This window comes from Stegostoma tigrinum, chromosome 23 (assembly GCF_030684315.1).
Source record: "Stegostoma tigrinum isolate sSteTig4 chromosome 23, sSteTig4.hap1, whole genome shotgun sequence".
Classification (NCBI taxonomy): Eukaryota; Metazoa; Chordata; class Chondrichthyes; order Orectolobiformes; family Stegostomatidae; genus Stegostoma; species Stegostoma tigrinum.
In genome coordinates this window covers 10,984,468-10,999,216 of record NC_081376.1, presented here as the reverse complement: position 1 = coordinate 10,999,216, position 14,749 = coordinate 10,984,468, and the positions used below count along the sequence as shown (strand labels likewise).

At 44.0% G+C, this 14,749-nt stretch overlaps 1 protein-coding gene across 4 annotated transcripts in view; it reads left to right on the top strand.

Annotated features, from left to right (window-relative positions):
• Positions 1–14,749, top strand: part of fbxl18 (F-box and leucine-rich repeat protein 18) — a 43,993-nt gene that overhangs the window by 3,772 nt on the left and 25,472 nt on the right. For 3 of the 4 annotated variants that reach the window (XM_048552594.2, XM_048552591.2, XM_048552592.2), the window contains exons 2-3: positions 3,829–5,408; positions 11,700–11,918. In XM_048552594.2, the coding sequence (XP_048408551.1) occupies positions 3,982–5,408; positions 11,700–11,918 (1,646 nt within the window). In that variant the 5' untranslated portion in view covers positions 3,829–3,981. The remainder of the gene's footprint in view (positions 1–3,828; positions 5,409–11,699; positions 11,919–14,749) is intronic. The other variant, XM_048552593.2, reaches the window with a different exon arrangement.

The following is a 14,749-nucleotide window of genomic DNA, read 5'->3' as shown; positions in this document are numbered from 1 at the left end:
TTTGCACCAGGTTTCAGTTTGGTCCCTGTAAAGACTAACAGCTTTCTGAAAAGAAATTCGGATTCCCAGTGGCCAACTTAAAGGAATTGCAGAATAAGCTAAAAGCAACTTTTGCTGAATGGTAATAAAATGTGAGGCTGGATGAACACAGCAGGCCAAGCAGCATCTCAGGAGCACAAAAGCTGACGTTTCGGGCCTAGACCCTTCATCAGAGAGGGGGATGGGGGGAGGGAACTGGAATAAATAGGGAGAGAGGGGGAGGCGGACCGAAGATGGAGAGTAAAGAAGATAGGTGGAGAGAGTGTAGGTGGGGAGGTAGGGAGGGGATAGGTCAGTCCAGGGAAGACGGACAGGTCAAGGAGGTGGGATGAGGTTAGTAGGTAGCGGGGGGTGCGGCTTGGGGTGGGAGGAAGGGATGGGTGAGAGGAAGAACCGGTTAGGGAGGCAGAGACAGGTTGGACTGGTTTTGGGATGCAGTGGGTGGGGGGGAAGAGCTGGGCTGGTTGTGTGGTGCAGTGGGGGGAGGGGACGAACTGGGCTGGTTGAGGGATGCAGTAGGGGAAGGGGAGATTTTGAAACTGGTGAAGTCCACATTGATACCATATGGCTGCAGGGTTCCCAGGCGGAATATGAGTTGCTGTTCCTGCAACCTTCGGGTGGCATCATTGTGGCAGTTCAGGAGGCCCATGATGGACATGTCATCAAGAGAATGGGAGGGGGAGTGGAAATGGTTTGCGACTGGGAGGTGCAGTTGTTTTTCGCGAACTGAGCGGAGGTGTTCTGCAAAGCGGTCCCCAAGCCTCCGCTTGGTTTCCCCAATGTAGAGGAAGCCGCACCGGGTACAGTGGATGCAGTATACCACATTGGCAGATGTGCAGGTGAACCTCTGCTTGATGTGGAATGTCATCTTGGGGCCTGGGATGGGGGTGAGGGAGGAGGTGTGGGGACAAGACCACTCTCTCCGTGACTCCCTTGTTCGCTCCACACTGCCCTCCAACCCCACCACACCCGGCACCTTCCCCTGCAACCGCAGGAAATGCTACACTTGTCCCCACACCTCCTCCCTCACCCCCATCCCAGGCCCCAAGATGACATTCCACATCAAGCAGAGGTTCACCTGCACATCTGCCAATGTGGTATACTGCATCCACTGTACCCGGTGCGGCTTCCTCTACATTGGGGAAACCAAGCGGAGGCTTGGGGACCGCTTTGCAGAACACCTCCGCTCAGTTCGCAAAAAACAACTGCACCTCCCAGTCGCAAACCATTTCCACTCCCCCTCCCATTCTCTTGATGACATGTCCATCATGGGCCTCCTGCACTGCCACAATGATGCCACCCGAAGGTTGCAGGAACAGCAACTCATATTCCGCCTGGGAACCCTGCAGCCTAATGGTATCAATGTGGACTTCACCAGTTTCAAAATCTCCCCTTCCCCTACTGCATCCCTCAACCAGCCCAGTTCGTCCCCTCCCCCCACTGCACCACACAACCAGCCCAGCTCTTCCCACCCCACCCACTGCATCCCAAAACCAGTCCCACCTGTCTCTGCCTCCCTAACCGGTTCTTCCTCTCACCCATCCCTTCCTCCCACCCCAAGCCGCACCCCCCGCTACCTACTAACCTCATCCCACCTCCTTGACCTGTCCGTCTTCCCTGGACTGACCTATCCCCTCCCTACCTCCCCACCTACACTCTCTCCACCTATCTTCTTTACTCTCCATCTTCGGTCCGCCTCCCCCTCTCTCCCTATTTATTCCAGTTCCCTCCCCCCATCCCCCTCTCTGATGAAGGGTCTAGGCCCGAAACGTCAGCTTTTGTGCTCCTGAGATGCTGCTTGGCCTGCTGTGTTCATCCAGCCTCACATTTTATTATCTTGGAATCTCCAGCATCTGCAGTTCCCATTATCTCTTTTGCTGAATGGTATTTCAGTGGGCAACTTATGCTCTAAACTACAGAAAAACATTTTAAACCACTGAAGATCACCCTTTATTATTCTTTATATTACAATTAAGCAGCCATGTCAGTCTTCTGTTTACAAGAATGATACCTGGATTTGGGTTATATTATGAGAAGTTATACAAATTAGGACTGTTTTCTGGAGAATGTAAAGGTTAAGGGATGCTTTGATCAAAGACATCAAGATATCAATGGGAAAAGTCAATGTACGTAAACTGTTTTCACTGGCTAGGGATTCAAGAACTAGGGGCCACAGTCTTAGGAATTTGGACCAAACTGTTCAGGAGAGATGTTAGGAAACACTGTGAAACTCTCTTTCCACAAGCGATGCTGAATCAGTTGTTAATTTTTATTCTGTAACAGGTAAAGTTTTTTGTTAAGTAAAGGTATTAAGGGATATGGCCAAAGGCAGATATATAGAGTTAGGCCACCGATCAGCCATGACCCTATTAAGTGGTCAAACAAACTTGAGCTGAATGGTGTACTCCTGTTCCTATGAAACCAGTCCGGTGTTATTCTTGACTCCAGAGGACTTGATTCTATTCTCTTCCTTTTCCAGTTGGATAACTTCTTATCCCCAAGTTGACTTTACCAATGAAAATTACCCTGGAGATTCCATCTTCCAGCCAAAGCTAGGCAAATCTTCCAATCTTGTTTGAATCCTCAGTGCCGGTCCTTTTTAGTTTGACAGTGAGCTCCTGCCTGTGTTCGTGTGTGGTGACTGTACACAGAACCTCTGTCTTCAGCCCTCTTTTCCAGCCTGACGTCTGTATGGCTCAGTCAAGAAAGCACACTAAGACAGACATTTTACAATGGCTTAATATGGATTCTCAACACCCATCTCCTTGGCAACTAGAATCATAAGGGCTTCACTTCCAGGTAGAAATGCTAATAAGCCATTCTTTAGACTTTGTGTTCCATTCTACGTTGAAAATAAGTAGATGATTTGAGCTATGATAGTATACAAAACGTGACATTCCTAGCACCTTCCTGGGACTTTGGAAATGTGTGGTGTGCTCACTGTATTTGCAGCAAAACAACTTGGGGGGCCCCCTTTAAGCTCTAAAACCTGAATGTGCTGCCTGTAGAATTCAGAGCAGGTCATGTAGACTTCTTCATTCCTTCTATTTATCCTAAATTAAAGATGCAATCTGAAAACATAATCTTATAAACCTCACATTTCTAACAGTATTTTTGGCTGGAGATTGTAAGTGCCTAGTGCTTTGGTGCTTCTCCTTTCTAAATATGCTGTTTGATCTGGATTAATGAGATGCAAACTGTGAGCTGCTGTATGTTTAAAGTTATTTTTTGTTCTTGTACAGAAGTAAGCTGATCAATCCAGAATAGGCAGGATCATTTTGTGTTGATTTTCACATCAAACTCTAGTACCTTGTCTAATTGTCATCCTTGATGTGTGAATGTAATTGATGACATGCTCAAGTTGTGGACCATATCTTGATCAGGCTCTGATATTATTCACTTCCGCTCCCTTATTGTATAATTAAGGAGAAGGAGCCTTTTCCATTCTCTATTCCTTCGCTGCTCCCTAGTCCCCAGAATGGAGCACAGCACCCTGTTTGAGATCTGAGGTATGGCCCATTGATTGCTGCAGTAATTTCTGACCTTGGTTTTGCACCTCTTACCGCATTTGCTGAGTCTTAATATTTATTGGCAAGTACTTTTTTAATAGCAGGGGTTCAATTCTATAAGATATGAAGCAGCACCCATTTTGTGAGAGGAAGTGAAAGGTTCCACTGATTCATCTGTAGCTGTGTGAATGCACTGCTCATATTTATTATAGAACAAAGCTCTCTATTAAAGGATTTTTCACTTTCACAGCCTTTGAAATAAACTTTGTTTTGTTTCCAGGAGAGTGACGCAACAGTGACGTCTCTGCTGAAAGAAATAGCTAGTGACATTCAACAACTGAAGCTTAGTGGCTGCTATTGGTTGTCTGGCTCAACTATTGATCAGGTGGTAAAATGTAAAAACATCCTGAAGCTTGACCTGACAGGATGCCGCATGACATCACTGCGTCTGTCCAGAATGCTGTCTGTACTCTGTAACCTGCGGTCCCTTGCTTTAGATGTCAGCCAAGGATTTGATGTGGGCCAACTGAGCAGTGAGTGTAAGGCAACGCTTGGCAAAGTAACTGAACTGAAGCAGACTTTATTCACCCCTTCTTATGGTGTTGTTCCGTGCTGTACAAATCTGGAGCGGCTATTGCTTTATTTTGAAATCCCAGATCGGACTCGTGAAGGAGAGATGCTCTCAGGCCAACTGATGGTTGGACAAAGCAACATCCCCCACTATCAAAATCTGAAGGTATTCTATGCAAGGCTGTCACCTGGCTACGTCAACCAGGAAGTTGGGAGGTTTTACCTGTCAGTTCTGAGCATTCGGACTCCCGAGAACTTGCGTGCCTTTATCCTGTCTGTCCCTGGAGTTTTTGTTGACACTGGATGCTCCACACGAAACTTTCTAGATTGCATGACCAAAAACTTTAGCTTGGAGGCACTGCAGCTCCCTCGATCCTGGTTGAATGGATCCTCACTTCTACATTCCTCACTTTTGCACACGATTACATTGAGCAACCCTGTCTATTTGAACTTCAGCCACTGCATACTGTCTGGCTGTCAGCTGAGCCACCAAATCATTAATGGAGGCAGAAACGTCCAGTCACTAGTTAGCTTGAACCTCAGCGGCTGTGTCCATTGCCTGCTATCAGACTGCTCTGTCTTTCGCAAGGCTAAAGATGACATTGATTTCGATGTGGTGGAAGCACTGGTAAACTGTTGCACTAACCTGAGGCACCTGAATCTGTCTGCAGCTCACCACCACAGCCCTGAGGGCACTGGAAGGCACTTGTGCTTGCTTCTGGCAAGACTGAAGCAGTTGCGTTCGTTATCGCTCCCAGTGTGTTGTGTAGTGCAAAGTGCCAAAAACACTGACAAACTGCCTAACCATGCAGTGCCAGCTTTGCAGGCGCAGTCTGTGCGCCGGGGTCTGGGAAAGAAGGTTCGAATTGGAGTTTCGACCTATCCAAGGAATATTCAGGAGCAGCTGTCGTTGAATTTGCCTGCAACCGTGTTTGGGACTCTACTGGAGAATATTCCCTTTTTGGAAGAGCTGGAGTTGATTGGGTCCAGTTTCTCCTCGAACGTGCCTCGAAATGAGCCTGCCATCAGGAACATGCAGCCACCCTGTGACCGAGCACAGCGGATCCGAGACGAAGAGCTGGCACTTATTGGACATTTGCAGCGCCTGCGCAGTCTGACCTTGGCCCAACTTCCTGGCATTCTCACAGGGTCAGGGCTGATTGGCATTGGACTGAAGTGTCAGCAGCTTCAGACATTATCCCTGGCAAACCTTGGGCTGCTGGGTAAGGTGGCTTACATGCCAGCCTTGTGTGAAATGCTGAAACACTGCAAACAGTTGAAGGACTTGAGGTGAGAGCATGTCTTTCTTAGAATTTGAAGTTTTCACATGTACTCCAGAAATAGAGGATTCACCATTTAAGTCTATAGCATTTGCATCTTCACGTGAAGCTGTATGTAAATCTCGATAAAGGGAACTTCATTGTTGTAACACCTTTTTAATTTCTCAGGATGTCACAAAGTGCGCAAAATCAATGTTTAAATGCAGTCTTGCAGAGTCTCTTAAAGAGCAGTGAATGACTAGTGATAGTGGTGTAGTGGTTATGCTTCTGTACTAGCAGTTCAAAGATCTGCATAAATCATCCATCATCGACTTGACTACAATCCCACCATTTCAGAAGGAGGATTCTATTTTTTTAACAAGGTGATTTTTTTTTAAATAAAAAAAAACTGGTATCCTTTAAATAAAAGTGACTCCATTATTGGTTGAATGTGTACAAAAAAAGCAGGTTCACTCTCGTACGGTTGCGAAAACCTGTCGTCTTTACCAGTTTTGAACTGCCCACTGGAGCAGCTGAGCATGCCATTCATTTGTATGAAGCTGTGGTTCTGCAGATGGCATGATGAACAGCTATGGACCATGCTTCTAGTTTAAAAATGTGGAATGAGGGGAAGAAATCTGTAAAAGTAGCTTTCTCATTTATTCAACAATTATGCCTGTGTTGCTCTGCTCTCAAGTGACATTACATTCATTTTCTGGTGGACTTTTCTTGTACTGCTTACTTATGTGTGATTGCCGTCTTGTCCAACGCTTAGTTTGACTGCCATAATGCTGCAGTGATCTGTGATATGTTTAATTGTTTTGTTCATTTTACGCAGTCATAGGTGGCGGAGAAAAGATTATGACTGTTTGCAATAATGGTGGAGTTTCCTTTTCTTCTGATACAGCTATTCTGTCCTTGAATAATTTTGTTCAGTGCCACATTGCTCATTTGTAGAATTCGATTTGTTTCTGGCACACACATACTAGGACCCTTGAGGGTCATGTTTTTGACCCAAGAAGTGCTTATTCATCACGGTGCCCAATTAACGTAAATAAAGCTGCAGAGTTGAATAGGGTTTGTGTGGTTAGACTGGAATTGTGGCTACAGGGAATTCTGCATCACTATCTACAGGATTTAACAGGCAGCAGTTATTTAGTGGCTAATGTGACTTACAGCTGCTATGTTTTATTTTATTCTTTTGTGGGAAGTGTGTGTCACTGTTTAGGCGATCTTCTATCGCTTTGTCTCTGAATGTCCTTGAGAAAGTTGTACTGACATGCCTTTTGAACCATTGCAGTCCTTGGTGTATAGATGTACCCACAGTGCTGTTATGAAAGGGAGTTCCAGAATCTGGACCTATTGATAGATGATTGTATTCCTTTTAACTTGTACTTCTGTCTGTAAAGTTCGTGGAGGGTGCTGTTGAAGGAGTGAGAAGTATTTTACCTCCTTTCTGACTCATCCTTCTACGTGATGGGGCAGTTTTAAAAGAATCATGAGCTGTGTTAACCATTCACAGAATTCCCAGGTCCTGCTGAAGCATTGGTATTTATTTGAATACTCCAATTAAGTTTCAAGCATGTTGATGGTAAGGCTTCAGCAATGCTGGATGGTTAAGTTCTGACTTATTGAAGATGTTAATTGCCTGGCTTGTATGTGCTGTGAATGTTACTTGTCAGTCCAAACCTGACTGAGTCTTTGCTGTGTGCGGGCACAGGCTATTTTATTATATGTGGGTTGGGGGTTGGAGCTACATACTGCAATCGACAGCAAGCATGCTCACCACTGACCCAGTGATGGAAAGAGAGTCATCAATAAAGATCATCAAGAGTCAGACACTATCCGGAGGAACAATTGCAACAGTGTCCTTGGGCTGAGATGTTTGGCTTCCAGCCATCACAATATTTCTCTCCTGCATGTTTAGTTTTAATTAAATATCTCTCAAATGCGTCTCTTATCTATCATCTTAATGTTGCTATTTCTGTCTATTTTCTTTCTGCTCTGGGCCTTTTGCTTTCCATACTGGATTCTAGAAGGCACCTGCCAGTGGCAGCTCCTTGTACTTGCTCCACATCCTGTCATTACCTTTTCCTCTTTTCCTGATCATCTTTTGCAAACCTAGCCTCTCCCTTACAATTTCTCCCTCTTTTTTTTCTTTTTCATCCACCTTCCCTTTTCAATATATTCTTCCCGTTGCTCCTCTCATAGCCATCTTGTGTTCCTCTTCCTACTTGTCCCTTCTTCCCTACTCTCTGAAACCCTTGGACCTGATCACCCCCACTTTCCCCAACACTCCGTGGCCCCACCATTCCTTTTTTTTTGAACAATCCTACCATCTTTCTGATTTCTTCCCATTGTGACTCAATAAAACCTCCAACTTTAAAAATGTTACAGTTTGAAATCTCCAAGTGGAACTGACATTTTGATGAAGAGACAGAAGTGATGAAGTGTGGAGATACTGTGGCATGAACCAGCATTGCTTGAGACTGCAGTGTAAGTATTGGTAAGTGGTGAAACCATTGAAAAGGTTTTAGTTTCTTTGAGGAGGATTTGCATATATGTCACAGATTAAGAGTGTTAATCTGGAAAAACATTACAAGTGCAACATTTGAATTTCTTTTGTATGTCCACCTGATTGTGGAATATCAAAGCCTCATGATGGAAATTCTGCAAATACAGTCATTATAAAGATATAGCAAACAAACCAGAATGGTGCACGCTGAGGAAACGTGGCCCTGGTCATGGCATGAAAGGAAGGATAAAGCTGTCGATGGGTGAGACAGAGATCATTTTGTGCCTCGAACCCTCGAAGGGCACGGTTTACTGGACAGCAAAGATTGCCACACTCTGATATTATTCTTCAGAGACTTCCACAACTTGCAACAAACACCTGAAAGCACTGGAAAACTATCACCAGCATTGTCTTCACACTATTCTTCAAACTGAGTGGCAAGAAAGGCAGTCCAACAGCCATGTCTTCTTCTAAGCCAACAGTCCTAGCATGGAAGAGCTGATCGTGCAGAATCAGCTCTGTGGGCCGTGCCACTCGTGACTGATATGATTTCAAAGCAATTGCACTAGGCAGACCATGGTCATTACAGGAGAATTAAAGGTGATAGTAGAAATGAACATGTCTGAAGAAGTCATATACCATAGCTGACTGCTGGGAATACCCAGCCTATAACTGACTGAAATGGAGAATTTTGTTTGGAAGTGCATCTAGAGACTTTGTTGGGAATACAGAGGGGCAAAAGTCAAGACATCAGAAGGAATGCCCAAACTTCCAAGCAGCCCATCTACCCAATTGTTCAAACATCATCATGTGATAGGGTCTACAGAGCACACATTGAACTTACCAGCCATTTCAGAATCCGTGGAATAGTGTCATCCTTGATCTTGAGGGGCTGTCTCAGATCAAGACTTTGTATGTATGTAATACTGTTGTAATAGATACATGCTGAATGGTAACTATTCTGTGGTGCAGCTCACATTGGGTTAAATTAGGGTAATTTTAGAATAAGCAGGATGTTAGTTCTGTACGTCACCTAGTCTGGAAGAGAATCTGTTTTTACTTTTCAACATGATCAAAACCACAGAGCCCTGTTTGCTGAATGGTGGTCATTGCATAGTTAGCATTCTTGACTTTGAGGCACAAGGGTCAGTGTTCAAGCAATTCCAAAGCTTGAGCACGGCAATCAAAGCCAATATTTGTCCATTACGGAGGTCAGAGATGCTATCTTCCAGATGAGATGTTAAAGTATCATCCCATCTGTCTGCTGGACAAGAAAGAACCCATATCATGTTTTCAAAGAAAACAAGGGAGTTTTCTCTGGTGTCCTTACCAATTTTGTGTCCCTACGCACATACAGAACAGGTTTTTATAGAGTGTAACTAGAGGCGGTTGATATCAGACAGTCACCAAGAAATCCAAAAGAAAATTCAGAGCAGACAACTTTGCCCAGAGAGTGGTGAATTTCACTACCTCTGGAAGTAGATGAAATGAACAGTTTAAATGGCCATAAATGGGGAATCTGAGAAGCTACTGGAGTAGGGATTAAAATGGTAGATTTGGATTTTTAAAAAATGGGAAGAGGCTTCAGTAGAGCATGCATGCTGGTTTGGATTGTTGGACCAAATGGCCTGTTTCTGTGCCATATATCAGATACAAAACATGATCACATTGCTGTTTGTTGGTGCTTCTGCTATGCAAAAGCTAGCTGCTGCATTCCCTACATTAAAGCAATGATTATACTTCATAAATACTTCATTGGCAGTAAGCTTCCTTGCGACACCCAGTAATCATGAAAACAGTCCTAGAACTGTTTAACGTTCCATTTCCCCAGTTTTGTCATTATCTTTCCCAAATTATCTCTCTCTAATTGGAATATGAATGCTGCATTTTTTGTTTCTGAATCCCTTCCTCTTGTCAGTGTTGAAGCTCCTTTTTCTGGGATGTTCCTCAATTCATCACTGGTTCCTGCGCATGTTCAAATCTCTCTCTATATTCGGTTTTGATAATTCTCACTTGAATTTGGAAGCCCATCATATACAGCAAATGGCATGATGTGTTTTGAGTGGAGTTCAGTACTAAGATTTAACAGGGAGAGCTTGTCAGGGTGCTCATGGGATAAATATATTCTGAGAGAGGAAATAGGAGAACAAGGATTGAGGCTTGGAGGAAACATGGTGATGTTGGAATCATTGGGCATGGAACTCATTCTCATTAGGGATAGGGAGCACAAATAGGATTGTGTTATATGGTGGAATATGGAGGCTAAACTGCCCTAATAAGCAGTGGTGGAGTGTGGCTAGATTGTATCAGGAAGACAATCTGAAAAACTGGGTAAGGGATTTGGAAGTTTGGGTGCATGTCAGAGGCTTCTAAGGGTGGGCTCAGTAGGCTTGGATCATGTATGTTTAGTTTAGTTGGAGTAATTGCAGGTATCCTACACTTTGTTTTGGCAGCATCTGGGAAGGAGGAGTCTGTGGTTTGACAGGCCTAGACACTTGGGGTTTGTGATGCTTGGGTAAGCAAGTTAAGAGGAAGTGGCTAAGGTAGCAGGGCACACTTAAGTAGCTTTCAGATGTGTTTTGAAAGTCTTGCAGCCCTTTGTCCGGTCTGTGCTGTCATGATGCTCAGCAGAGATACACCAGAAACAACTTTTTCCTTTGTGTATTAATCCTTACCTTTCTATTTCTCGTACCATTTACTCCACATCCATTATCCTTTACCTGCTCATTGTAAATCATACTCTGATATTTCTGCATGTGAGAATTACTTCATGAATATATTTGCTGTTGTGCATTATCAATCTGATTGTTGGTAAAACTTGGCTGGCTGCTCTTTGGCTATAAAAAAGTCACATATTTACTTAAAATCCAAACATACACATGCCAGCAAGGTGACCAAATTGAGTACTCTTTCAGAGTATTAGGTTGCTGGGTGAGTTCATAGTCTTGAATGCAACAATTGCTGCCTTTGCCAGTGGCACTGTCACCTCCATGAGCAATTTGAAAAAGAAAATTATCATTTTATTTTCACGAGGGTGTATGAAGAGTTTCCCCCCACTTCTATCATCCTTCAAACCTATCTTTAAAAATTTCGGCACACGCTGAGGTATGGTTCTGGTGTATACTGTCAAAGTTCCTTTTGTGACCAAGAGGTTATTGTTATGTGATGTTATGCTTGTTGCCAGAAGGAAATTATTAGACTGGGGATCAGCTGATCTCTCTCTAGTTTTGAACTTCTGGCGTAATGTCCAGATAAGTACAAAATGACACCAAGTAAGAGCTGAGAATGCAACACTGAATCCTGGTTCTCAAGAAAGTGACAGAACTATAACATGACGCGTCTACACAGGCAGATGTCATCATAAAGACGGTTATAAGAATTTGTAAAGGGAAAATAATTGATATGCAATATGGGAAGAAACCAAAATCTTTATATCGATCTAGTTCCTTCTTGTTAATTTAGTACTGATGGAGTGATGAGCCAGAATTGGCAACTAGACATGTTCCAAGCAGACAGAAATAAAAGTTGAGGTTTTGGAAAAGCAATAAAGTATCCACGCGTTGAACAAGAATAAAAACTAATTTATATTTGAACTTTGTTGTGTGGGTAGGATGTGATGAAAATGCAGATCTACTTTGAAAGCTGATACTTTACAAGGTTGTAGAACACCCCATTCTAGAACATAGAACAATACGGCACAGTACAGGCCCTTTGGCCCACAATGTTGTGCCGACCTATTATCCTACTAGGGGCAATCTACCCTGCAGTTCTGACTTGCAGTTTGTTGTTATTTTGTTCCTCCTGCAGACTAGAACAGCCGTACTTGTCAGCAAGTGCACAGTTCTTTCAAGCACTGGGGCACTGCTCATCACTGGAGCGATTCTGCATAGTTTCTAGGCATGGAACCTTCCAGCATGATGCAGTGATATCGTTCATGACAAAGTGCCCAAATGTCATCATGTGTCACATGTTTACAGGAGAGACTCTGGTGGCCTGCAAGAATCTTCAGCAAGCGCTGATCACAGGGTAAGTGGAAGGAAATTGCTTATCTATAAAAGCAGCAAGTCACAGGTGTGGTATGTAAAAGTAAACAAATGCTCAAAGTCTGAATGTGTCAGTGGAAGCACACCAGATAGCTTCAATGGATCTAACAAATGCTAAATAAGGTGCAGGTATTTCTGCCATACTGCATGTTTTGTTAATGTGAATTGGCTATAACGCGATTGAATAGTGGATACTGAATAACGTGAAGTTTCTACTGTACAGAATAGTGTTTTTCTGTAATGCTGGGTCACAGAAGAAAGTAATAGAACGTAGAACATTACAGCACAGTACAGGCCCTTCGGCCCTCGATGTTGTGCCAACCCGTCATACCGATCTCAAGCCCATCTAACCTACACTATTCCATGTACATCCATATGCTTGTCCAATGACGACTTAAATGTACCTAAAGTTGGCAAATCTACTACCGTCGCAGGCAAAGCGTTCCATTCCCTTACTACTCTGAGTAAAGAAACTACCTCTGACATCTGTCCTATATCTATGACCCCTCAATTTAAAGCTATGCCCCTCGTGCTCACCGTCACCATCCTAGGAAAAAGGCTCTCCCTATCCACCCTATGTAACCCTCTGATTATTTTATATGTTTCAATCAAGTCCCCTCTCAACCTTCTTCTCTCTAATGAAAACAGCCTCAAGTCCCTCAGCCTTTCCTCGTAACACCTTCCCTCCATACCAGGCAACATCCTAGTAAATCTCCTCCGCACCCTTTCCAAAGCTTCCATATCCTTATAATGTGGTGACCAGAACTGTACACAATACTCCAAGTGCAGCCGCACCAGAGTTTTGTACAGCTTCACCATAACCTCTTGGTTCTGGAACTCGATCCCTCTATTAATAAAAGCTAAAACGCTGTGTGCCGCCTTAACAGCCCTGTCAACCTGGGTGGCAACTTTCAAGGATCTGTTTACATGGATACCGAGATCTCGCTGCTCATCTACACTACTAAGAATCTTACCATTAGCCCTGTACTTTGCCTTCTGGTTACTCCTACCAAAGTGCATCACCTCACACTTGTCTGCATTAAACTCCATTTGCCACCTCCCAGCCCAGCTCTGCAACTTATCTATGTCTCTATGCAACCTACAGCATCCTCCGTCACTATCCACAACTCCACCGACCTTAGTGTCGTCTGTAAATTTACTAACCCATCCTTCTACACCCTCATCCAGGTCATTTATAAAAATAACAAACAGCAGTGGACCCAACACCGACCCTTGTGGTACACCACTAGTAACTGGTCTCCAGGATGAACATTTCCCATCAACTACCACCCTCTGTCTTCTTTCAGCAAGCCAATTTCCAATCCAAACGGCTTTATCTCCTACAATTCCATTCCTCTGCATTTTGTACAATAGCCTATTGTGGGGAACCTTATTGAACGCCTTGCTGAAATCCATATACACCACATCAACCGGTTTACTCTCATCTACCTGTTTGGTCACCTTCTCAAACAACTCAACAAGGTTTGTGAGGCACGACCTTCCCTTCACAAAACCGTGCTGACTATCCCTAATCAATTTATTCTTTTCTAGATAATTATAAATCCTATCCCTTATAACCTTTTCCAACACTTTACCAACAACTGAGGTAAGGCTCACTGGTCTATAATTACCAGGGTTGTCTCTACTACCCTTCTTGAACAGGGGAACCACATTTGCTATCCTCCAGTCATCTGGCACTATTCCTGTAGACAATGACGAGTTAAAGGTCAATGCCAAAGGCTCGGCAATCTCCTCTCTGGCTTCCCAGAGGATCCGAGGATAAATCCCATCCGGACCAGGGGACTTATCTATCTTCACCCTCTGTAGGATTTCTAATACCTCTTCCTCGTGAACCTCAATCCCACATAGTCTAGTAGCCTGTATCAGTATTCTCCTCGACAACATTGTCGTTTTCTAGAGTGAATACTGTTGAAAAATATTCATTTAGTGCTTCCCCTAACTCGTCCGACTCCACACACAACTTACCACTACTATGCTTGATTGGGCCTAATCTTACTTACGTCATTCTTTTATTCCTTAAATACCTGTAGAAAGCCTTAGGGTTTACCCTGATCCTATCCGCCAACAACAACTCATGTCTCCTCCTGGCTCTTCTGAGCTCTCTCTTTGGGTCTTTCCTGGCTACCTCGTAGCCCTCAAGTGCCCTAACTGAGCCTTCACATCTCATCCTAACATAAGCCGCCTTCTTCCTCTTGACCAGAGATTCCACCTCCTTCGTAAACCACGGCTCCCGCACTCTACAGCTTCCTCCCTGCCTAACAGGTACATATTTATCTAGGACACACAGGAGCTTTTCCTTGAATAAGCTCCACGTTTCTACTGCGCCCATCCCCTGCAGTTTCCTTCCCCATCCTATGTTCCCTAAATCTTGCCTAATCTCATCGTAGTTGCCTTTCCCCCAGCTATAACTCTTGCCCAGTGGTATACACCTATCCCTTTCCATCACTAAAGTAAACATAACAGAATTGTGATCGCTACCACCAAAGTGCTCACCTACTTCCAAATCTAACACCTGGCCAGGCTCATTACCCAGTACCAAATCTAATGTGCCTTTGCCCCTTGTTGGCCTGTCTACATACTGTGTCAGGAAGCCCTCCTGCTCACACTGGACAAAAACTGACCCATCTATAGTACTCGAACTATAGTGTTCCCAGTCAATATTTGGAAAGTTGAAGTCCCCCATGACAACTACCCTGTCTCTCTCACTCCTATCGAGAATCATCTTTGCTATCCTTTCCTCTACATCTCTGGAACTATTTGGAGGCCTATAGAAAACTCCCAACAGGGTGACCT